This window comes from Triturus cristatus, chromosome 7 (genome assembly GCF_964204655.1).
Source record: "Triturus cristatus chromosome 7, aTriCri1.1, whole genome shotgun sequence".
Lineage (NCBI taxonomy): Eukaryota > Metazoa > Chordata > Amphibia > Caudata > Salamandridae > Triturus > Triturus cristatus.
The window spans coordinates 1,042,140,911-1,042,165,732 of NC_140590.1; the positions used below are offsets into that span (position 1 = coordinate 1,042,140,911).

The following is a 24,822-nucleotide window of genomic DNA, read 5'->3' on the forward strand; positions in this document are numbered from 1 at the left end:
GGGCACCCTGTTTGAACTCCTATCTACCACCCATCCTCTAAAACTTCTGACTCTACTTTGTTTGCCCTCTCGCTCAGTCTCAACTTACTGCACCTTCCTTTAACCTACCCCCCCTACTACACTTGCATCTCTTCATCTCTCGTACCCCATCTTTATCAGTAGCCCACTAGTTGCTCCCTCTCCTACCTGCGCCGCACTTTCTGTTTCACCTACACCCTTCTCAGCTCTAGCCTTCTACCCATACCCTACATCCGAATTTTCTCCACATCCTTTTTTCTACCCTCCACGGTGCACTCGCCTCTTGCTCTTTCCTCCTCACTGCTCAAGCCCCCGTCCCACCCTGCTCGCTTCTCTCAGCTTCGGTCTCCACTCCCTGCCCCGCTCTCCCCTCCCCTCTCAGCCTCCGCCGTCCCTCTCAGTGCGGTGCTGTGTTCGTCACTCCCTGCTCGTTCACAGCCTCATTCCCACCTCTCTCCCTCTGCCCTGTCATCCTCTCGGAGTGCGAGCCCCCTCCGCCCCTCCCTCTCAGCAGCAGGCACCCTTCCCTTGGCTGCTTCTCTCGGCTCCGGCGTCCAGCTCCGTCACCCTGCTTTCTGCATCACAGACCAGCCCCTCCCTCTCAGTTCTCCCCACTTTCAGCCACATCCCTCCGCCTCCCGGCTCTCTTCTCCCCTTCTTGCCCGTCCTCTAGTCCCCTGAGACTCCGCACCCTCCAAGCATGGCTTCGGGGAACCGGCGGACCCGGGAGGAGGACCCGGAGGAGGAGCTGCCCTTCTACCTGGCCCGGCCGGGCACCACTGCCCAGGTGCCCAGGGTGAAGTATGGTGGCATGTTCAGCAGCGTGGAGGGGGCCTTCGAGTCCAAGACCCTGGACTTCGGCGCCTTGGGAGTGGGGCAGAAGGGTGCCAGGAGCCCCCGCAGCCCCACCAAGCCAGAGGTGCCCCAGGAGAAGAGGCAAGGGGACCCGGGAACCCCTCAGTCGCCCACGGGCAACGGCGTGGCTGGCATCGAGATCAGGACTTCAGGAGGGAAGGAAGTGCTGCAGAATCTCAGCGACAACAAGGTAGGGTGATCTTGCGCCATCATGCAATCTCCCTAAGGTGACAGGACCGTGTGGGCGCGACATCTCACACAGACATGAAACTCTGTGCAGACAAGACTCGGTGCAAACACTGCTGCAGGTAGACAGGTCTCTCCGCACACCTGACTCCCCGCACACTCAACTCTCCGCACACTCAACTCTGCAGATTAACCCCCTGCGGACACGAGCTCACTAAGAAACAACTGCACCTGCCACAAACACAACCCCTGCAGAGTCATAGCTGCTCATTCAGTGTCCCGTAGACACAGTTGTTTGGGGACATAGCTCTATGCGGCTGCATCTCCACGAAGACACAGTTCACTGCGCATACAACTCTGGTGGCTCAAGTCCTTGCAAACAGATTTCCACGTGAACACAACTCCACGTGTAATCACACCTATCGGTTGGCAAATCTTCCTGCACACTCAACTCCTTTCAGACACACCTCCCTGCAGAAACAAATTGATGCCGATACAAGTAAATGGAGAACGTCATCCTGCAGAAACACCTCCCTGCAGACACAGCTCCCTTCAGACACAACTCTGCACAATACATCCTCGAACCCCAAATGTAACGCAGACGCATTTTTCTGCGGAAACAGCTGCTTGCAAGCACCCATCTCAGCAAGATGCAAGCCCTTGTGGGCGTGTATCCCTCTTAGAACACTACTCCCCGCAGGCATAACTCCACGTGGAAACATCTCAAAAGGCCACAACGTCTCGCTGGCATGTCTGACACACTGCATCCACACCACATACTGGAATAACTCTTTGCAGACATAATTACAAAAAAAAATCCCTGCCCCTGGCAGTAATACGTGCCAATGGCGGTCACTACCCCTTTGCAGAGCTCAAGTTTAAGCTGGCGTTATTTTTGCATACTGTGACTTCACATCCAAATCCTCTTGGTCCAAAGGATGCTCCGGCAGGTGTACCGCTCCTGACCTCGGCTCCGCCTCTTTTGCATCACGTGATGCCAGCACCTTTTCACACAAGCAACTCATCCCCGCTCCCTTTGCACTTTTCCACCTTCAGTATCGCTCTTGTCTCTTGGCCCGAATTAGAAATCTCTTTTTAAGGAAATGTTTTAACAATGTCACTTTACGGCCAAATCTGTCGACGCTACCGGAGGAAGCGGTGTTTGGCGTTGTACGTTATTTCCTTCAGTTTGTACATTCCATTGTCTGGAAAGGGCAGGGAGGGAAGTTTTTATTTCACTTAAAAGGATGAAGTAGTTGCTGCATTTTTAATGAGATCATATGGTTTGTGTGAGGAAGGCCCGGCTGCACCCATTCTCTTTGTGTGCTCTCTCATTGAGGACAAGTGCCAGGGGGTTCTGTCCAACAGGATGTCTGGTTGTCTCTAAATTATTTATTGGAAAGCGTCAGTCTGGGCTTCCTGGCGCTGCTGTACGGCCACACAGCTGTAGGCTCCTCGGACAACCCCAGACGTCCACGCTTACTCCTGTTCACGGGGCAAGACGTCCAGAAGGCTCGACCGCTTTCTAAACAACTGGCAAAGTTTAAAGAGCCCCGATAGAAGCAAGGAGAAGATATGTTGTCGTTGTGGCGGGGGCTGTTGCTGCTGTGAGTGAATGTGTGCTGTGTGATTTACTGCGCTCGCGCTTTAGGTTTCCAAAATGGCTCTCGGGCCTCGGGACGCCGTCTTATGTGTAATGAAAACAATATGGCAATGTTGAAAAAGTCTATCCCACGTGCTCTTTTCGCTGGCGGCCACTCAGCAGTTAGGAGGGGAAAAAAGCAAATGTACTCTTGAAGGCAACAGGGCTGCAGCTAAAATGAAGGCATTACTTTCCAGTTTTATTGCAGAAATGAAACAGTTCGGTCAGAGAATGATGTAGATAAAATTAGGTAAATTTAGCTTCTAGCATGGAGTGTCTGTCTTTTTTTCATCTATAGATTTTAGGACTGCCGCCGGCCATTTTATACAGGTGAAAGGCACAGAAGGGTTGGTAGGGTCAGGCAATGGACTATATGGCATCTTCCAGTTTGTAGCTCCGTGTTTTGACAGTACAGCCGTCAAACAGACTATTGCTTACACTACACATCACGAAAATCAAACCAGACGTGTAAAAAAGAAGAGTCTGCACCTGGCAAATACCCTTATTCTGGGGTGCCCTTGAGTCCCTATATGTCCAATAGTCTCGATAGGGACAAGCACCCGAGAACAATCACCAAAGGTCGTAAACAATAAATAAAAAACAAAAACATTTAAGGAATGGCCTACCCCCCCCCCCCCCCCCCCCCCCATGCCATGCCATGCTTCATCATTGGTCATCCTTGCTCACTAAAGAATCCTCTAATGACGGGCAGGCTTCCTATGTTCACAGGAAGCACTTATGGTTGGGGAACCATTATCCAGATAATGGAAAATAAAAATCACTGTTGCATCCTCATGGGAACCACCATTAATCTTTCAATGAAGCAACGAGATGGTTAAAAACAAGGAGCGATTATTACTCCTGCATCTAATAGGTCAACATGTTTCAGCATGTGGCACCATCCGGGGTCCATGGCTTTCATCAGGACCTGGAATCCCTATTTTCCTATGCTGTTAATGCATGGATGTTCAACACACAACAGACGTACACAAAATCCCCAATCTTTTCTTCCTTCTACACACAAAAACACTTCTTCCTCACATATTATATGGTCCTGTAGTAAATGAATAACCACAGAATATAAGGTGGGATACATAAAGGACAAACAAGGACCAGCTAACAACTTGGAAGACAATGCTCCTTGTTGTGTGCTGAATTCCAGCTGTATGTGAAAAACCATGCAGCACTTGTGGTAGGTATACAGTGCAATCCGCAGCACACCGGTGATAAAGGTGAAACTTGATAGCCAGGAATGCACGCATATATATTACCTCATGTATCGCACTACATACCCTGAACTTAACTCGGGCAAACCACATGGAGGAATACGACAAGGGAGACCTTATAGTCACACACTATATGAGCTCAAAGATAAATACAAGAGCAGATTAGTTCACAAAAAAATGGTGGAAGAGCCCAAATGGTATATTTCATCTACCAAATAATGCATCGCCTGCACAAATAAGGCTGGAGTTTGGTCTAAATAACCAGTTGTACGCAAGAAAGGGCCAATTTATCAAAGTATGGAACAGGATAAAAAATGATCATGAAAATCAAATGTCTCAGCTACTATGGTAAGAAATAAATAACAACAGAAAATTACAAGCCTGGAAACATTTAAATATAGCGCTGGAAGAATTTGATGGGATGTCAATCTGGAACACCACAATAAACAAGGAATCGTTCAAAAAGGCAATCAACAGATTAACAAATCACCTATCAATTGTACAAGATAAAGACATATTGGCAAAAATAAAACATGCATGGCCAATAATTAGTGGGTTTACAAAAAAGCAGATTCAAGCGTATTTAAAAATACCATGGTCATTAAAAAAAAAAAAATCTTTATAAAGGAAAGATTTGGTGTACTACCTGGACTATGCCATCTTCCCCCATCGATAAAGTCGTAAGGGGACACTTTATGCAGAATATGTAAAACCGGAGAGGAGAATATTATTCATTTATTATGTATCTGCCCGAACTGCAAACTGAAAGAAAAACTATACTTAAGATACTTTGTAATGCGCGAGGAAAAAGGTAATGTAGGCAAGCTTTGATAAGGTGTCTGCATTCTAATGATATAAGTATGAATTCTGCTTTTGTAAAGTTTTTAGTAAGAGCCAAATTGGAAGATCACAATTAAGAAAACATTAGCACAGTATGAAACTTTGTTTACATTATGAAACTGGAATATTTTTATTGTAACTCATTTAGAATTTGATGCTGTATTTTTTATCTTGTTTTAGTTGTTTCATATTGTAGTGTATAGTATATGTATGATGTCGCATTGTAAGATTTTAAGTAATCAAACAATAAAGAATTATTATTGTATATTGAAATATTGAGACACCCCTACAGGACTTACTTCGTCAAAGGTCACCCCCTGCCCATTCACCTAGTTACACCATTCCTTACAATTTCTTTAAATTGTTTACAAACCTTGATGAATATTCTTGAGCGTCTTGGTCCTATCCAGATGGTAGGTCATATAGGGAGTCAAGGGCCCCCCAGAATTAAGTTATTTCCAAGGTGTGCTTCCTCCTTTTATATGTCTAGTTTTCTTTTTGTGCTGTGTATTCTATGTGAGAGGCTGCACATATAGACAACCCATGCATCCCTCTCATTCCCTCGGCACCTTGATAATAGGGAGCCATAGGTTGTGTATTGCTTACACTTTGCATAGATTGGATTGCCGTTTCAACCACTGGCTCTCTTGGACCAGCTTCTTGCTTCCATTTACCTGATACATTGTCTTTCATGTGTTGGATCAATCCAGTGCTCTCACCGAATGCTATTGGCTGTTTGGGTGTATTCTATGTATACTCCACAACAGTGAGTGTATTGAACTGTATGAGGAACTACTGTTCATTGTATAGTCCTATTTGTCCACTCCTGCGGTCTCTCTCCTGTGTATGTCAATCAATCATTCAGTAGTTACAGTGCACGGCTAATCACCCCTGGGGATATCCAGGCGCTCGGGTTCTCGCAGGTCTTCAGTCGAAGAGCCAGGTCTTGAGTCCCTTTCTGAAGTCTGTGCTTGAGGGTGACATCGCAGGTTGGAGCGGGAGGTCGTTCCAGGACTTGGCGGAGAGGTAGCAGAAAGAACAGCCTCTGCAGATGCGAGGAACGTGGGTGAGGGAGGCGGAGTACAGTTGTCTTGCAGCTAGGTGGAAGGTCAGGCGGTGGTCCCTGATTGCAAGGCCGGCTTTAGCGCTGGTGTCGCTTGATGCAACAATGTTTGTTGGCGCACCCCATCCATCGATTCCTTCGCCACCACCTTTTAACAGTGCCCCTCAAGACTCCAAAACCACTCTCTTTCAGGTGCATTTAATTAATTATATAGGGCCACTCATACCAGTTTCGGTTGTCAGAGCACTGTACATCACACACACATTACACTGAGACTATCACTCATACGTGTGTAAATCAGCATATCCAGCGTGGACCTTCATTACTACAAAATGTTACATAATCCAGAGGACTACAAGGTGTAGGAGTGGCATGTCATCCATACTGGTAGGCAGTTTAGTTTGAGTGCTTGGTCTGGAGAAGCACAAACTTAAAATTGAAAGTGGAACACCATAGTTGGAGCCTCTCCTTAATAAAAAGAATACATTTCTACCCAAATAAACCTTTTTTGCAACATAAATCTATGCTCTAATCTATACCTTGCTGTGTGCATGGAGTTCTTTGTCGACAGTTAATAATTCACGGTTCTATATTAGGATTTTAAGGTATAAACTGCAAGTAACTCAAGGATGTCTCTTAGAAAAGCAGAAACCAATGGACCTATTTACATTATATGCACTTTGTGACCTGCATGGTACACGTTCTTTGCAGCAAGCATATTAATACTCTCTGCTATTTTATGATCAGTCATAACCTCAATTAGACAAAACTCCACCTCTCTCCAGGAAGAACATTAATCATCTGAGTTTGCTTGACATTTTTATTGTTGCTTTGAAGTGCTGGAGGCAAGGAAAGTGGCAGCAGGTGTTTTTAAAACCAAAATAAACTTGCAAACACGGCACCACCTGAAGTCAGCAACTGGTGAGATGGCACCTGTGGCACTGGTCGCACCACCCTGGAGCCGGCCCTGCCTGGTTGTCTAGGGCTTTGTAGGTGTGAGTTAGCATCTTGAACTGGCATCCCTTCTGGTGGGGAGCCAGTGGAGGCTTCCGAGTTGGAGGGTGAATCTGGTCCGTTTGGGGAGGTTGCAGACGAGTCTGGCTGCAGCATTCTGTATGGTCTTAAGTCGCTTGAGGGGATGGGTGGTGGTGCCAGTATGGAATGCGTTTTCATGGTCCTATCAACTTGTGACAAGAGCTTGTGTGACTGTGTTCCTCACGTTGATGGGGATCCATCTGAAGATCTTTCGAAGCATGCAGAGGGTGTGGAAGAAGGAGGAGGATACTGCATGGAGCTGGCGCTTCATGGTAAGTTTGCTGTCCAGCATGATGCCAGGGTTGCGGGCGTGGTCCATAGGGGTAGGTGTGGGTCTGAGTTCGGGGGCAATCAGATGCCATCCCATGGTGAGGTGTTCCTCCCGAAGATAAGCACTTTCGTCTTGTCTGTTTTGAGCTTCAGGCAGTTGGACCTCATCTAGTCGGAGATGCTTGTCATGGCATTCTGGAATTTGGTTCTGGTGGGGGTGGGTCTTCCGTGAGAGAGAGGATGAGTTGGAATTTGTCCAGGTAGGAGATGATGTTGAGTCCATGGGTACAGATGATGTTGGCCAGTGGTGTCATGTAGGAGTTGAACAAGTAGGGGCTGAGAGAGGAACCTAGGGGATTCCGCTGATGATGTTCTTGGGCTCGGAGGTAAAGGGCGGTAGGCAGATTCTCTGGTTGTGTTCTGTGAGGAAGGAGGTGATCCATTTGAGGGCGTCTCCGTGGATGCCGATGTGGTGGAGGCTTCTGATGAAGGTGTGGTGGTGTATGATGTTGAATGCTGCTGAGAGGTTGAGGTGGATCAGGGCTGCTGTCTCACCTCAGTTGAGGAGGGTTCTGATTTTGACGGTTGGGCAATTAGGGTGGTCTCGGTGCTGTGGTTGGTGTGGAAGCCGGAATCGGAGGTGTTGAGTAGGTTGTACCCTTCCAGTTGTTCTAATGTACTAGAGTTGCATGTGTTAAGACATTATTCTCAGACACATTGGCTTTGCCACTCATTGTTTATGCAGGACAGACCCCACTTTGCAATCAAAATTCAGTAAAGTCAATAAATGTAAAAGCTCAGGAGTGTTCAATCATATGTCCACCCCTTCATTTTTTGCATTCACATAGGTGACATTACATATGTGATCGTGATTGATCTAAAAGGTGACATTGTTAGATACAATGGAAATATTCCAGAAGGTTGAGGAAACCAATCAATTCCGCAAGGTATTTTGTAAGCCACTACACAACATGTACATTCATTTGCATGCAACCAGCATCCAAACTGCGAACGGACTGTCAGTTTAAGAATCAATTTATCAGTTTCACTTTAATGGTCAACCAGATATATGCCAAAACCAGAATAAACGATATATGAGAATAATAAAAAAATGACACACTTCGGACCAGCTGCGTCAGCCAGTGTTTAATTTTTTAAAAACAGAAGTGTCTGGGCTCTCGTTAGGAGGTAGTTTCAACCAGCCCATTTCTCCTGTTAGCACTGCCTAACACAGAACCAACAAAACATCCCACTAGCGCTTGCCGCATTGTGAACACGCCACCGTAAAGGCCTGTGTTGGCTGGTAATACCTTGCATGCTCTTTATGTTTTTGTATTGACATAAATAAAACCGCCAATAAATAAATGTAAAAAAAAGTAGTCCCTGCCTTTAATATAATTTAATCCTTCCATCACAGTAGTAGGGATATTTCACATTATCTTTCTCAAACTCAAGACTGAGGCATATTAAGCTGCTTTCAGTGGGACTTTGGCATCATGACCTCTGGCTACTACTTAACCTAGTACTTAATTAATTTACCTGTACTCGTGGTGGGCAGGGCGCCAGCCGGGACATAAACTGCTTTGACTGGTTCTGTTGGGCGGGCCTGGGGCTGCTGCTAGTACGAACGGATGACTTGCGGTAGGGTGGGATGGGTACATGTAGGTATGCTGGGGCGTGAAAATTTGAAAAACATCTGCGCGCGCTGCCTGCTGCTGCACAGCCCCTGGCCCCGCAGAACCAAAATCCAGCCCAATGAATCATTGTACCGGTGCCCTCCCACCGGGCACCGGCAACACTGAACTAAGGGGTGCGCCACCCTCAATAAACATTTCATGAATCTACTGGCTGCTCTTGGCTCAGCCTCGGCTCAGTCTCACAGCCGCAAGGTCCGCGACACCACTACTGACCGGGACGCACTTGGTACTGGAGATGGTCACGAGAACAACACTCTATGGCTGCGCCGAGTTAAATTAAATATATCAATGCAATATGTGACCACGTGCAGCAGATGGGTGTAGATTGTAGACCCAGCCCTGATAAGAAAGTGCCCAAATTAAGCACTGGCGTCAGCGCATAAACAACTTCCACAAGGTGCACAACATTTTTTGTGATTCTGTTGGTGCACTGGTTCCAATCTTGACAAACGTACAAGGACATACCGTTAACACAAATTATTGTTGTTTTTCTCTTTACTTCAAACACGTCTAACCACATGCAGGTGTTATGTTATGTGATCGTTCGTTTATCCACCATGCAACCTCACATTAAACCCATCAATATGCAAATCCCTCTTGACCCTGGTTCAATAGGAACAATTCAGCCCAAACTGCCAAGCCAGGTCCTCTCTGAACCAGAACACAAACAACCCTAGACCGGTTTTGACCTGATTAGAGATCTTCTGTTTGGGTTGCTTGATTCCAGTGGCACAGTGAGCTAATTTGCCACGTCTGGGCATACCCCTGGTCACTTAGAGTGTCACTATAAACAAAATAATTGTGATTGCTGATGTTTGCAATATGTCTGACCAGTGTCAATCACTTGGGCTAGCATTCCAACCCAGCATCCTTTTGCCCATCATGCCACCACAGATGAGGCCCAGCTATATGCGAATCAGTATTTCCCTGCTCAAATAAGAACAGTCCAGCCCGAATTGCCAAGCCAGATCCTCCCTGAACTGGAACATAAGCAACCCAAGACCAGTTTTGAATTGACTGGGGATTTTCAGTCGGGTGTAGCTGGATTCCAGTGGCACAGTGAGCAAGGGACCCGGGTTTGGGCACGTCCATGTCCACTTAAAGCATCACTGCAAACACACAAAAAGCGATAGGAGGAAGCTTGCAGTAGGTCTAACCACTGGCAATCGATTGGGCAAGCATTCCTACCCATCGCTTTTTTGCCCACCATGCCACCTCACATTAGATCCTGCTACATGCAAATCATTCTTGACCCTGCTCCATTAAGAATGGTTCATCCCAAACTACCAAGCCAGGTCCTCTCTGACCAGTTTTGCCCTTATTGGGGCTCCTCAAACAAAACTTTATTCCAGTGGTACAGTGAGCAAGGGACCACTGTGCCACCAGAAACAACTGACACCCGACGGAATAGGCCCAATCAGGATGAAACCAGTCTTGGGTAGCTTTTGTTCCTGTTCAGGTAGGACCTGGCCTAGCAGTTCAGACTGGATTGTTCCCAGTAGAGCAAGATCAAGACGGATTTGCATAAGGATGGGTGCAAAGTGAAATGGCATGGTGAGCAAGAGAACAATGTGTTGGAGTGCTACCGGAGCGATTGCTAGTGGTTAGACAAATGGCATGCATTTCTACCATCACCTATTGTGTATTTGATGCACCGCCCTATGAGGCAAAAGATATGCCCAGGCTCACTGTATCACTGGATCCAAGAGATACCTGCCTGATGAGCCCTTAATAGAGCGAAACCAGCCCTAGGCTGCTTGTGTTCTGGTTCAGTAAGGACCTGGCCTGGCAGTTCGGGCTCTTGGGCCTGTTTCTATGAGAAGCAGGGTCAAGGCTGATTCACAGATGGCTGGGTTTAAACTGAGGTGGCATGGTGACCAAAATAACGAAGCATTGGGATGCTACCCAAAGCAATTGCCAGTAGTTAGAAAAGTTGCATGCATTTCTACCATCACCTTTTGGGTGTTTGATGTACCAACTTAAGTGGCAAGGGTATGCCCACATGTGTGCCCTCACCGTGCCACTGGAACCAAGCTATACCAGACTGATTAGCCCTAATCAAGATGAAACTGGTCTTGGGTTGGTTGCGTTCGAGTTCAAGGAGGACCTGTCCTCGTAGTTAGGACTGGACTGTTTCTGTTGGGTCGGGCCAATACTGAGTTGCATATGACTTGGTCTTAACTAAGATGGGATGGTGAGCAAAAGAACAATGGGTTGAGATGCTATCTTGAGTGATTGAGAAGTTATACTTATTGTAAGCATTCCTCCCAACACCTTTCGTGTGTTTTTTATTTTCTGTAATATGTGAAGCCCACATAGTGATCAGAAATAAATGTGTTCTGTTTTCATAGCAGCCACTGTGCACTCTTTTAGAAAATAAGAGAAAACAAGCATTGGCAAAGCCAGTATGACTTGTGCTAGCGGGCAGTCTTTTCACTTTATCAATGCCTGTGTTGTTTTGTAATGGTTTTGTAAGACTTTATTTGTAGGTAAGCTGACTGGCCCTTGCCAATATACAAAAAAAACATTGCCTAAAAGCAAAAATAATTTTGGTCTCCAAAAGCACATCTTGATAAAGTAGTTCCAGACACTGACAGGAAACACATTGTGTGTAGATGTCTTCTTCCAAAGAGCAGAATGCTGTTATTCACAGTGAAGTTAGCCAAAGTCTGAAGTGGGATGACCCATTGCCCCATGCTGTTTACAGTAGTGGACAGAATTAAAAAGGTGAATGACACAACAATAGACCAATAGATGAAGAGGACTGGCTAAAAGTCTTCATAAGTTAGTATAATTTATAGATTGTGCCACTGAATATGCTTGAAAGTTCTCTGAAAGAAAATATATCAAAAACGTTTATCAATATTGCTGCTTCAGGTAAAAATGTCTTTATTCAATTTTCCAATTTTTGATATAATTCCACTTTCTGGTAGTATTGTGTCAATCACTTTCACATATATATTGCATGACGCAAAAAAGTAAACATCCAGCCAACGCATGTTTCACAATATGGGATGATTTCACAAATTTGCAGCTTGTACCCCCCTCTCAGATTTCCCTTACAATTCAACTTGAAAACAGTAGACCGGACCTCACAATATAATAATCTAAAATCCAACGTTTCAAAAGTAGTCATCAATGCTCCATGATAAGGGAATCTCCTCTTTGCTGCAACACAACAGACCAGATCCGATCCAGTCGTGATAGCGATCTTCAGCTGGTGTCCATCACTTGGTGAGTGGGTGCCACGGCACAGTACAGTGGTCAAAAGTCTCACTGATATGGTCTTAAAAGTTTGCAGGAATCAATGCAGATTTACGTCTGCCAAGCACAGATTGCTCTATAATATTTGCCACAAAACATATTCTGTAATTGGACGGAAACGAGTATACTCAATAATAGTACCAGGTAGGAAACCAAAATCACCCCTGTCAAAAATGTTCGGCCAAGCCCCGCTTTGTACGAGGCTATAGGAACAATGGAACCAGGATGGTGGTGGGCGATTAGGTCATGGCAGCAATTCCTGCTGTAAGAGCAGCCCTTTCGAATGTAGCATGTGTGGTGGACACACCCATAAAATGAAGTGGCAGCCACATCAAAGGCTTTATACAAACTCTTCAGCCATGCTGCATAGCATCCAGGATGCTGAGCAGCATAGCTAAAAACGATGGCAACGTCAATAGGGCCCGTAGGCAAGACCTGTGCAAATGTATGCTTATTTTTGACTCACCATACTATGATATGACACGTGAAAGGAGCACATGGCATCCAACTGAACCCCTTATGTTGGTTTCCCACTTCCTGGCAGGACGTTGCCCTTATACGTTGTTTGGCAGTCTCACAGGGGTTTGTTCTCTAAACTCTTTTGCTATATATGCATTGACACTAACGTACCAAAGACATGGGATACTTTGTCATTGGTGTGCAGATTTGGCCAGCATGTATGTCTCATTCAAAGGCAGCACAGAGGCAGCATTCCAGGGCCATCATGGGTTTGTTTGCCAGTGAGCTGGCTGAAATTAGCTCCATGATTTTCTATTCGTATAAGAAAGAGCAGATGATTGCAAAATCAGAGAGTCCATTGAGATTAGGCGAGAGCAGCATGAGTCGCTGGCATTCATTGGTTAGCTTCCTCTCCTTTTGATCAAGGGGAGCTTCAATGAGCAGCAGGCGCCTCATTTATAGTATCCTGGATGTGCAGCCTGCTCAAGTGATTGCTACTGTCAGGAAGGATGGTTACCACATGATCACACTTAGGAGTCAATGACTGCTTTTATTGCCTCCAACCCTAGGCACTGGTCCCATGAGTTGGCTAATAGACAAGTAGACTACAGGAGTGGCCTCACATCATAGTTTCCTTTGTGGTTCACTAGGAGCGTCTAAGTAGAAGCCCAAGGGTCAGACAAGGCCCCAAATTTCTTGCTTTCAGTTTATGATATGTGATCTCTGCATTGTTTACTCAATATTACTAACACTACTTCTACAACCACTACATGCAATAGTAAGAAAAAAGCAATCATTCATATAATACACATGTTAAAGAATTGTTTTTAAATGGTGCCTCATATTAAATTTTTGGGCATTTTGAAGTGTTGGAATTAATCAGTGTTACTATTTTTCTACTTGAGAGGTACCGGTTAATAAACCTCAGAACAATGAAGTCCATGGTGGTCTGGCTGGAATTTGAAATCAAGACCTGAAGGTTATAACAGACGTTGCCACATAACGTGTGGAGGCATCTGGCTGCCCGTTTGTTTAAAATTCAACCTGTCTATATTAAAAAAAAAAATAGCACGTCCCTTAGGTTTGCTGCTATCAGATTATTGTTCAGTTCAGTTAAAAAAGAATGTTTATTTAGACCATTTGGTCTTTAAACCACAGCTTTTACAATAACATTTAAAAAATGTCCACATTGCTAAATTATGTTCTTAAACATCAAGAATCATAAAATCCTTAAAAGATCATTCTTAACAATTTTAAAACAATTTTACAACGGATAATTTCATTTACAATTATAAGGCACTAACTACTGTTACGCCTCTAATGAGGCAGGGAACTTATATATGCCCTGCATATATTTCCCAATGGCTGTTGCAATATCTAAATTTTCCATATCAGCAAGAAGCTCCCATGCTTGTAAGCGCGCCCTTACACCATATTTGAAAAATATCGGACGGAGGAATAATTTACGTAAATTTAAAAATCTTCGACAGTCCAATAAAATGTGTAAAATGTTGCATTTCAATCCTATCTTACACATACACTTTCCGTCAGGTTGCATTAAACCAGATTTTATTGCGCTATTTATTATGGCTGGGTTAATGCCAATTCTTATCCTAAGTACTTCCATTCTTAACCAACGGTTCGGTAGTAAATCGAGGTAGGGAAAGCTGGTATCTTTCTCCCAGCTAGAACACATGAATTTTACAGAATCTTTCTTGCTCAAATACTCTTGATCTGTTGCTCTAGAAAATTCTTTACCCTGCATTTTAAGTACACTCTTTATTACATTTATTTGTAGAGTCAGGGGGTCAATTTTCACATTCAAGTGATCACAAATGGTCTGGCGTTTTCTTCTTGTGGCCTGAGCCCACTTTAACTCACTGGACTGAATTTCTTTCATGCACCATTGGGACACCTTTGTGACCTCCCCAAGACTCAAACGATTCCAAAATCTGAGAAAACTTAATTGCACCTGAATGTTCCACGCAGTTAGGCCTAAGTCCATTCTGATTGCCTGGATCATTGCCGAGCTGGGAAGTGACAATAATGATTTCAGACATTTCCCTTCTTCTTTATCCCAAGAGCTTTTACCATCAATACAAATTACTTCTGAACCATATTGGAATTGCGGAGGGATCATGGCTTTATAAGCCGTCAAAAGAGGCTTATGGGACATATCACCATAACTGTGATTGAATCTTTTCAGCCCACATACCGCTAGATGTGCTTTTATTTTCTGTGCCTCCAGATGTATGCCCCACTTCAGGGAATTCGTAAACCATATTCCAAGGTATTTGTATTCATTTACAATATCCAGTTTGGTTTGGTCCAAGTACCAATTAAACTTCATATACCTCTTCCCAAAGCACAAGACTTTTGTTTTGTCCATGTGTACAGTAAGTCGTTTTGCCGTACAGTATTCGCTGAATATATTCAGCTTTCTTTGAAGCCCCATCTCAGTTTGATCCAGTATTACTAGATCGTCGGCATACAACAAACAGGACAAAGGCCTTCCATTTACTTTTGGGCTTGCACCTCTGGCAGAGCCCAAGGTAAGAGGCAAATCTGCTAAGAATATTGCAAAAAGAAGAGGCGCCAAAACACAACCTTGCCTTAATCCATTGTTTATTGCTATCTCAGGAGTCAGGCCACCAGAAGTGTCTTTAATTACCTGCACCCAGTTTTGGCTGTGTAGCTCCTGGATTACCAACAAAAGATCCGCAGGGGCCTCATAATTTCTCATGGTTTCCCACAAACACTCCCTATCCACCAGATCAAAAGCTGCACGAAGGTCCACGAAGCAACAATACAACTTGCCCTGCAGCTCCATGGACTTCCGCGCTACAGCCCACAGGGCAAAGCAGTGATCGATAGTAGAATGTCCTTCCTTAAAGCCTCCCTGCTCTATTGGAACTATCGATCGCCGCTCCACCCACTCCTTTAATCTACCAAGGATTATTTTTGAAAAAACCTTTTCTCCAATATCCAATAAATTAATTAGTCTATAATTCCTTGGGTCCTTCCTTTCCCCCTTTTTATGTAGGGGTCTAATTATGGCCCCTCTCCAGGATTTAGGAATACAGCCTGAGTCCAGAATGGCAATGAACATATGAGATAAAAAGCCTGCCCACCAATCTAATTGAGTTTTAATTAAGATGGCAGGAAAATTATCGGGGCCTGCTGCGCGAGATGAATTCAACTTCTTTATTGTTTCTTTTACTTTCTCATCATTAAATGCTGGTTTTAACCCTTCTACACACACTGTCCAACTTGGTTTTTCCTTATCTTTTTCCAAAATCCTACTGGCTTTATATAGATTTCCTAAGTAATTTACCCAGGCCAACTCTACCACGACACAGCTCATATTACCCGGAGACCTTCCTGCGGCAACCTGTATCAACCTCCAGAATCCTTTTATATTTCTATTGTCTCAAGTAGATTTGCCCAACATTTTTCTTTAAAAATCCTTTTCTGCTTCCTTACTACGGATTTATATTCTTTCTTCAGGTTGAGCAGGATCTCTAAGTTCCCATGATCATGACATTTCCTCTGACCTCGCTCTATTTTACGAATAGCCCTTTTTTTATTCAGACATTCAGGGTTAGACCACCTCAGCCTTCCTTTACTATCTTGTGTTTTTACCTTAACTGATTTTTTTTCTTTTAGATACACTCTAAGACATTGCACTGCCTGAGCGATTTTATCCACATACCATGCTACCTGATGACCTTCAGCACTGTCCTTCGTTAAATTTTGTTGAAAGCTTACCAATTTCTCTACATATTCTTCCGTCAGTTTTGTAGTCAGGCACTTTGGATATTCCACATTTTGGGGGATCACCCTTTCACATATACTTATTGACCCCCCTAAATTTTCACAATACAAAGCATTGTGGTCGCTGTCCCTACGCTTAATTACCCGGAACTTTTTTACCATTGCGTAGTTCCAGGCCTGAACAAAGATATAGTCTATAGGACACTGTTGATTACCCATTCTAAAAGTCTGTGTAGCCGGTCGATCTGGGTCCTTCCTACCATTTAAACATATTAAACCCTTAGAGCCCAGAAACTTCCCTAAGGCTTCGTCTTGATTGGTGGTTAGACATGTGGGGTATTTTGCTGACCCTATATTATACGAGCTCAAAATTTCCTCAAAACAACAATCTAACTTTCCAAAGTTTAGTTTGTGGTTAAAATTACCCATTATCACCATTATGTCCTTCCCATACATTTCAATTAAAGCAGTTATATCCTTTTTGAATAACCCGATTTCTGTTTCGTATTCTTTTTGGGAACCCCATTGTATATATACATTTATGAGGATTAAATAATCAACCTTCCCTTCAGTACCTTCAGTACATGGATAGGATACCTTACAGACCAACAACCATTTACATAATGAACTAATTGACTTGACCTCTTTCACTAGCCTGGTTGACATGAGGGTCATAATCCCGCCGAAGCACGTCCACATTTTTTCATTTTGCTGGCTGGTTTATAAATTTGGGCAAACCCTTCAACTACCGGGGTATTGCCGCATAGCCATGTCTCCTGTAAACAAATGATATCAACATATTTTGCGACGTGATTTAGACTATCCACCTTTGTTCGCCCTACCAACCCATTTTTATTCCATGAAAGTAATCTCAGGCTATGCGGCAACTCGGTATCCTAGTCGATCTCACTAAGACATCCTGACTCATTCAAACCCATGAGTCTGAACTTAGGATACTATTGTCCGATCCCCAATTGCCCCAGTTTTTTATTAGGCTCTAGATTCTCTACCGCTATATTGATCATAGCCTTCTCCCCACGCCCCCCTGTTATTAACCTCACCTGCCTTTCCCCCAACCCTGCATGGAATCTCAGAAAACCTCCCTCTCGCTGTTTCCCTTCTTCGACTTCTACTTCAGAAATTATCCTTATACCCTCTTTTAATATCTCCTTCTCAGCTTTCTGAATAGCTGCCTTAACAAGACCTGAGTAGACTAGGACCTTTGTGTATTCAATACCTTTGATGTTACTGCTAAACCCTACCTGTCTCAAATCCTTTGTACCAATTTCTTTTAAACTTGGACATTTTGAAAAAGAAAATAAGAGCTGGGAGCGGTTTAGAGGGACTATCTTCCTTTGTTTCTTCCTCCCCATCACTTGATCAGTTGGTTTAAAATATATCCACATTTTATTCTTATTGCTCTTAACTAAGGTTTTGGAGTCCCAATCACCTCTTCCCTGATGTTCATTCTTTTTTGGGAGTATGTTCACTCTACTTCCTCCAGCTACTGGACTACTAAGGCATTCTTTCCCTCCTAACTTATTTCTATTAATTTTGGGGCACACCACCTCCCTACAAGCATTACGGATATATTTGCATGGTTCCCTTTTCACTTCAACCTCAGCTTCAACTCCTCCAGAGTCAGAAAGCCTCGCTATTTGCCTTCTTTCCCTTTTCTTATTTTGCGGCATTCCATTTTTATAAATTTGTTCTCTATTCTGCAGTTCCTTGCCCTTCTCTTTTCGGTTCTCGTAATTTGGCCGATAGAAATCTCCCCTCCTCCTTACCAGCATCGTCCATCTGGAAATATATATATCATGCTGGGCACAACCCTCCATAGTAGCCTCTGTGTTCCCTTCAATAAGACCTTCATTTAAGGGGTCTTGTACTGGTCTAATCATTGTAGGCATCTGTCCCCTTATCCCCTGTAGTTCTTCTATCATTCTTTAAAATTGTATTTCATGACTATTTAATAGGGTATTATATAACACAGAGACTTCTAACAAGCCTTGCAACATTTTTTGTAGCATCAGCATAATGTCCAGCATAGAGGCAGAAGGCGATGTCGTAATATCTAAGCCCAACGTATCATTCCGTAATATTTCATTTAAGAAGTCTATAGGCTTTGGGCTTTGATTTCCTACGGGATCCGTACTTCTGTCAAGTGTGGTTCTTGTAAAAGAATTTGACAAATCAATGCGGGCCCTCCCGTCCTTGGGCCCATTCCCTGCCAATATCTCATTCTCATCTTCTGACGAGGAAAAAAAAATCCGGGGCGAAGATGAAAGTCTTGGTACTATGGGGGGGGGGGGATAATATGGCTTAAGTCACTCTGTGTGAGGGAGGAATCAACGATCTCCGCAATCTCCTCTACACTTGGTATCTCCATATTACTCTCTTGGTCTTGGGCTTTTCCTGGAGTAAGTGTCCTCTTAAAGTGCTTCCCCACAAAGTCCTTTATTGATTTGCACACTAAACCGCCTTTTTTCACACAACCTTGTAATTTATTAGCTGCAGTGGGTTTCCTTATGATTTTCCTCAACTCTCTTTCATCATTTCTCACCGGAGTATTCATGGCCGCCCCTCCTGGCCCTTCTTCTGCTGGCGTCACCTCGGTCTCTTCGATTTGTTTTGGTGCGTCTTTAGAAATTTTCCTTGGTTTTACCTTTCTTGGCGCCATTCCAAAGTCCTCCTTATATATTCAGTAATATTTATTAGTTACGTCTATTCCTTGGATTTGTCCGACTAAGCAGAATAAACTCTCAAGTAGATGGCTCTACCTCCTTTCACCATACGATTCCAGTTGCGCCAGTTCAATTTTAACCCTTCATTACACGCTTTTACTTGCTCTTCCTGAACCTTTCTGTATTCAGCCAAAGTTTTTAAAATTAATTAAAAAGGAAGAACAAAGATTTAAAAAAATGTTTTAAAGCACTTACCTTCCCTGTCTGCTGACTGACCGACCGTAGTTTTCTACTTAACGCTGGTTTAGCTGCTGGCTGATTAATTCTCTGCCAATGGAGTCTTTGCCAATAAAAGCTTTACACACGCCTGCCCAGTCCTCGCTATTTCTCCTGAGGCAAGCGTCTCCTCGGGGATTTGAGGGATTAGAGAGAATTCCCTATGCCTCACCGCTGCTACCGCTGCTACTCTCCGTGGCCTCAGGCACACCCGCCTGCTCCGCAAAAAAAACAGGACTATCGGAGGGCACGAGGGCACCCAGCTGCTTGCAGCGCTTCCCTAGCGGTACCGGCACCGGCAATACCAGCCGACACTCGCACTGTCTCCAGGGTAGGCCCCTCACTTCGCACCCAATTTCGGCACTTTTCACGATGATTCCTCTGTGAATCGCGGGCCACACGCCCTCTGAGCCCTCTGAGCTTTCCGCTTCGTGCAGTGTCCGCTCTCGCGCTCACGTCCGCTTCCGCTCTCGTCCGCTCTCGCTTTCGCGCTCCACGTCTTATTGTTCCCACGTCGTTGCCGTCGTTACCACGTCGGTCAGTCAATCACACAAGGAAGTCCCTGGAGCAGCTCGGTGGCCCTGCTCGTATCTCGGCTTCGGACCGGCACTGGCAGTGGATTAAAGAGGGACCGGGTGAAATCAAGGCAACGCAGCCTTTGTACTCCGGCAGCACTTGCTGCTGACATCCAAAACTGCGGGCCCCGGTACGGGTTCTTTTACAAATTAAGCCCGGCACCGGTCCTCCACCGAACCCAAAAGCACGTGTTGATGCGTCGTATATGTGACGGGCTTTGTCTACCCGCTTCTCAGCAGCAAATGGGAGTCGCCTCTGCTGAGACTCTGATTATTGGTATGTCAGAGATCAGATTTTTGGTGTGCCCCTCAATATTGAAACTACAGTATCAATGGGACACACTATTGAGGAAATAATATAGAAAATAAAGTATGGATACTTAAGAAATTATATATTTTCTAAACCTAATTTCCCAGATATGTACCTACGAGGTAAATATATCTTACGTAGCTGTGGAGTCATGAATAGTAAATCTATATTCCCCTATAGAGACTTACCTTTCAATATTTTGTTTCTCGAAATTAAGTCCTCGATGTTCTCAAACTATGATATTTTTGGTGTCACTTTTCAGTAGTACAACTCAGATATTTAAATCATTAGATCCTCAGAAGACGTGTGGCTGCTGATTGGGATAGAGAACCAGTGTCGGACTGGCTGATAGGAAATTCAGGCAGTGTCTGATGGACTGGTCTGACAGATCAGTGTGTAGACTGTGTTTTTAGCCACTGTTTTTTAGCCTAGTGGGCCTGTTTTACTGCTGGATTTTCCTGATATTACCACTTTTTAAGCTATTAGCTAATGGGGGACAGTTTTATTTTGGTACCCAGACGTATTTTTTGTCCCAATCTGATTCTCTAGGGAACTCCCCCTATCTTGGAATTAGGACCACACCAAACCTCATGTAATTTTAGCTATAAGATGCACGACTACCACTTTTCGGAAAGCATTTTGTATCGCTGAAGGATGTTGTATTATCTGTTCTTCTTCCATCCATAGATCTTTATCTGCATAAAGTAGGCTGAAAGGCCGTTAGCACAATTTATGAGTAGTTACCATAAACAGAGAATGATGGTGGTATAACATCAGAGCAATTGAGAAATTATAATAGATTTCAATGAAGAGGTGGTAGAACATTTCTCACCCACCGTGTACACTACATTGCTATGTGCTCTTTGACACAATAAGAGTGTTACCATTATTCTACAGAAACCAAGTCCAATGTTGAGGACAAATATCTCTTCTATTTAAATCATATGTGAACTGTAAATAATATAGACAATGCATGCCAATGATGAGATGGGATATTTGTAAACATGAAAAATACAATAGAACCTCTAGTTTAAAAATAAACACACCAAAAGCAGGGCAATATTTTTTGCCAAAAAATATTAGCATCAGTTAATACGAGTCAATTTTTTTTTTTTAAACCTGAAGCTCAGAATGTGTAGAAAAATGAAGAGAGAATTTCTTTCCTATAACATCCAAAGCATGAAAAAATAAACATTTTACCATACGTATTTATTTTCTATCTATCACTATACATCTAGAAAAACAGAGAAGAAGAAGGAAAGGTAGATTTCATTTTTGTACTTTTCCCCTCGGCTGCGGGCTCTGACCGCAGCAGAGGTGGCTCCTCCATTAGAGTGGAGGAGGGTCGCCCCACTAAAATGCCCCCAGAAAAGCCCAAGAGATGAAAAATAAAATGGTAAAAAAGTTGATTTATTAACATTTTATTTTTTTTCAACCCATTCTGTACTGAGTGTCAGGACAGGGCAGGGCCTGTTGAGTGGCAATAGCAGCAGGGCAGAGTGGTGGGCTGCCTGTGCATTAGTTTAAAAATATGCATGTCCCTTTGGCTGGCTGTCTTGCGATGGCCAGACCCACCTGCGCACTTTAAGCCTCTCAGCCCAGCTGTCTTACATAGATGGGTTGAGAGCAAGCACAGGCCTCCAGTGTCCACGGGAGCAATGAGAAAGGCTGTCCATTCAATCCTGGCTCTTCTCTAATGCCCTTTAACAGTATGAGAGCAGCGCCTGGATTGGTTAAGGGAGTTGACTGGGGCCCTGGACGTCACGAGAGAAGAAGAGGACGGGCGCGAGGATGACAAGTCGTGCAGCAAGCACAGTAAATAATTATTTTTTTAATGTAGTTATTTCATGCACCTACTCATCACCCATTTGCTTGCCCATCCACCCGCCATAGTTGCCTCTGGACAGCAGGCATTTTAACCTCAGAACTGAGCTGCAATAAGTTACTACAGGTGAGTAGCAATAAGGGGGGCTGCATTCCCTGTGTACAATCCAGTCTAAAATCTTCTTATTACAGGCAACTTGTGACGGCTCTAGTCACATGTAAGAAACAAATCAGGTAGCCACTCAGCTGTATAACTTATTGCAACTCAGTTCTGTATGTAGTTATTTTATGTATATAATACATGGGAGCCTGAAATTCCTGTACAGAGTCCTGTCTATAATTTCCTTATTACAGGTGACTTGTAATAAAGAAATGACATAGGTACTCAAATATGATAACTTATTACAGTTGATTTCTGACAATACAATACGTTCTGCCAGTGCCAGCAGCCAAGTTGAAAGGTAGGACATGGAACTGCAAATTAAAAAACTAAAATTAAACCTGGCGGAATGGAGACATGATGGCAAAATGTTTATTTTTTGCAGCAGTGCAATCTCTTTGCATGTTTTAGAATGGAAATCTACACATTCTCAGATACAGCATTTTGTTGTAAAATTCTGACTTGTATTAAACTAATTCTAATATATTTTTGCTATAAATATCTAACTGCATTTTTGTGTGTTTAATTTTACTCTACACATTCTACGTTTATTATTTATGTTTATAAATATGATATATCTTTCATATGATAAAGCAACACAATGTGGATTTAACAGATTTGTGGGATGGGTAATGAGGTGACCATGTATTATAAGGAATAAAGCACCCCTGCTGTAAATAATAAGAATATTGCAAGTCACCTCAGAGTTCCATGACCTCATAATGGAACTCAGTCCCTGTTCCTCTATGTGCAATTGCAGTGAAAATAAATGTGGCGCAATAGCTCATGTTTATTTGGAGCACCTACATTAGAAAATATTCATTCATACAATTGTTAATATGGAACCCAGATCAAATTTGAGTTTATTACTTGTCACCAAAGCACAACACCTTTGACTGCCTCACAGATCGCATGTAACAGTTACTTAATACAGGGATACCAACTCCCCTGCATCCTGGTTTTGCTTGAATATCTTTTGCTGACTCAAATACACATGAAAAAATCAATGGCATAAGCCATATAAGCATATGTGCATAGAATATTAGTCAATGTATTACTACTGTAAAGGGATAGGAAGGACATCATGACTCATTAGATATAAAAACAATGCATTTATTTTTAATGTTTGTAAAAGTGCCGCTGAATATACTATAAAGTGCTTAGGTTTTGTTTCTGCTGTGTCCGTCAGTGCGGCATCGATTCCTCATGCATCAATGCTGAACATATTGTAATTGCTAGAATGTTGGTTGGTGCACGGAAATGCAAGATGTCCTCTGGTGTTCAGGAGGGAACCTGACAGCCCAAGTCCAAGTCATCCAGAGGCTCAGTCCTGTCTCCTCATTTTTAAAACGCGCAGTAACACCTGCTTCCCACTCTCCAGCCCTCTGGTCCATAGCTCTTTGCAGTTTCTTCAAATCCATCCCCAGAGTTAGGACACCCATCGGGTCCCCTAGGACTGAAAAGGCCAAAGACGGCGACCGATATAAGACAAAAAGGAGCTTCGGGGGATGTGATAACTGCAGTATTAGGACCTGGGCCGGCTAGCACTGAGGGCTATCTATCACTCGCAGACATTCATGAAGGCTGAACGCCTGTTACTAGTCACTAATTTCAACTGTGTAGTTGTTGCCTTATTTATAAGTGCCAAGAGGCTATTCACTGTGCGCTCTAGCGTATTATATCACTCGTTCATCCAAGATTCTGCTTTGTTGATATAATTAAAGCCTCCTCCATGTATGTTTGACGGCCAATTGATTATCTTTACTTACTCCACATTAAGATGAGTCTCATCTGGCGTCAACTAGTAATCGATGTGTACATTTCCTGATGCAGACCCTCACATTCCTACTTGTCTCGAGACATGCTTTCAATCCCACCACACTTTATTGTTTCATAGGAAGATGTGCATTGCACTGGGCCCCAAGTTCTTGCCTAAGCCCTCGATGGTCAGACGCTCTTTTTTCATGCTTTACTCCCTTGTACTAAGGCTGCTCACACTAACATTCATCATCCACTCTGCCTCTGATAATGAATCAACTAACTCCAGAATTTCCTGTACATTCGCCAGCTCACATGTCATGGCTCATCATTTTTTGGGGTGGGCGATATATTTTGCTCTCTGATGGATTTCGTGGAGTTTTGCTCACGCCGCGTTATGCTCGAAACTCTGCAAAACATCTACTGGAGAAGTTTTCTCTCAAATTTTCAGGAGCTAGTGTGGCACCTGGTGAGATTTTCTCAATGCGGGCGGTCGCGGGCAGTTGTGAGTGAGAAAGCTGCCTTTCGTGTTGAGAAAGTTGCCTCTCGAGTAGAAAATCTATTCGAGCACCAGCAAAGAAGCAGCGCCCTCTGCTGCACCACGTGGTGCTGTTCGAGCTTATTTTGCAGCGCAGAACAAGCTTCCGGCGCTTAAAAAAAGCGCAATGTGCTGATTCCACCTGCTCGTGGAACTCTGCTGAGTTTTTATGTAATCTTCAGTTTTCCATGGAGTTCCGGGAGCTTCGCCCACCTCTAGTAATTTTACAAAGTTAACCCTCCATTTTCAGAGTCATTTGCCATTCACCACTACAGCAGCTGAGGCCATTCTGCTATTTCTAGAATCATAAATCATCAATCGTCCTTTTAACACACAATTAACTTTCTTGGTGCTTGGCAAAGTATTTC

The 24,822-nt window shown here is 43.8% G+C and overlaps 1 protein-coding gene across 1 annotated transcript in view; it reads left to right on the forward strand.

The window, feature by feature from the left end:
- The first annotated feature begins 437 nt into the window (after positions 1 to 437).
- The window catches only part of DPYSL3 (dihydropyrimidinase like 3), a 303,590-nt gene continuing 279,205 nt past the window's right edge, over positions 438 to 24,822 (forward strand). The window contains exon 1 of the mRNA XM_085618098.1: positions 438 to 1,063. Coding sequence (XP_085474224.1) covers positions 719 to 1,063 — 345 coding nt within the window. The 5' untranslated portion in view covers positions 438 to 718. The remainder of the gene's footprint in view (positions 1,064 to 24,822) is intronic.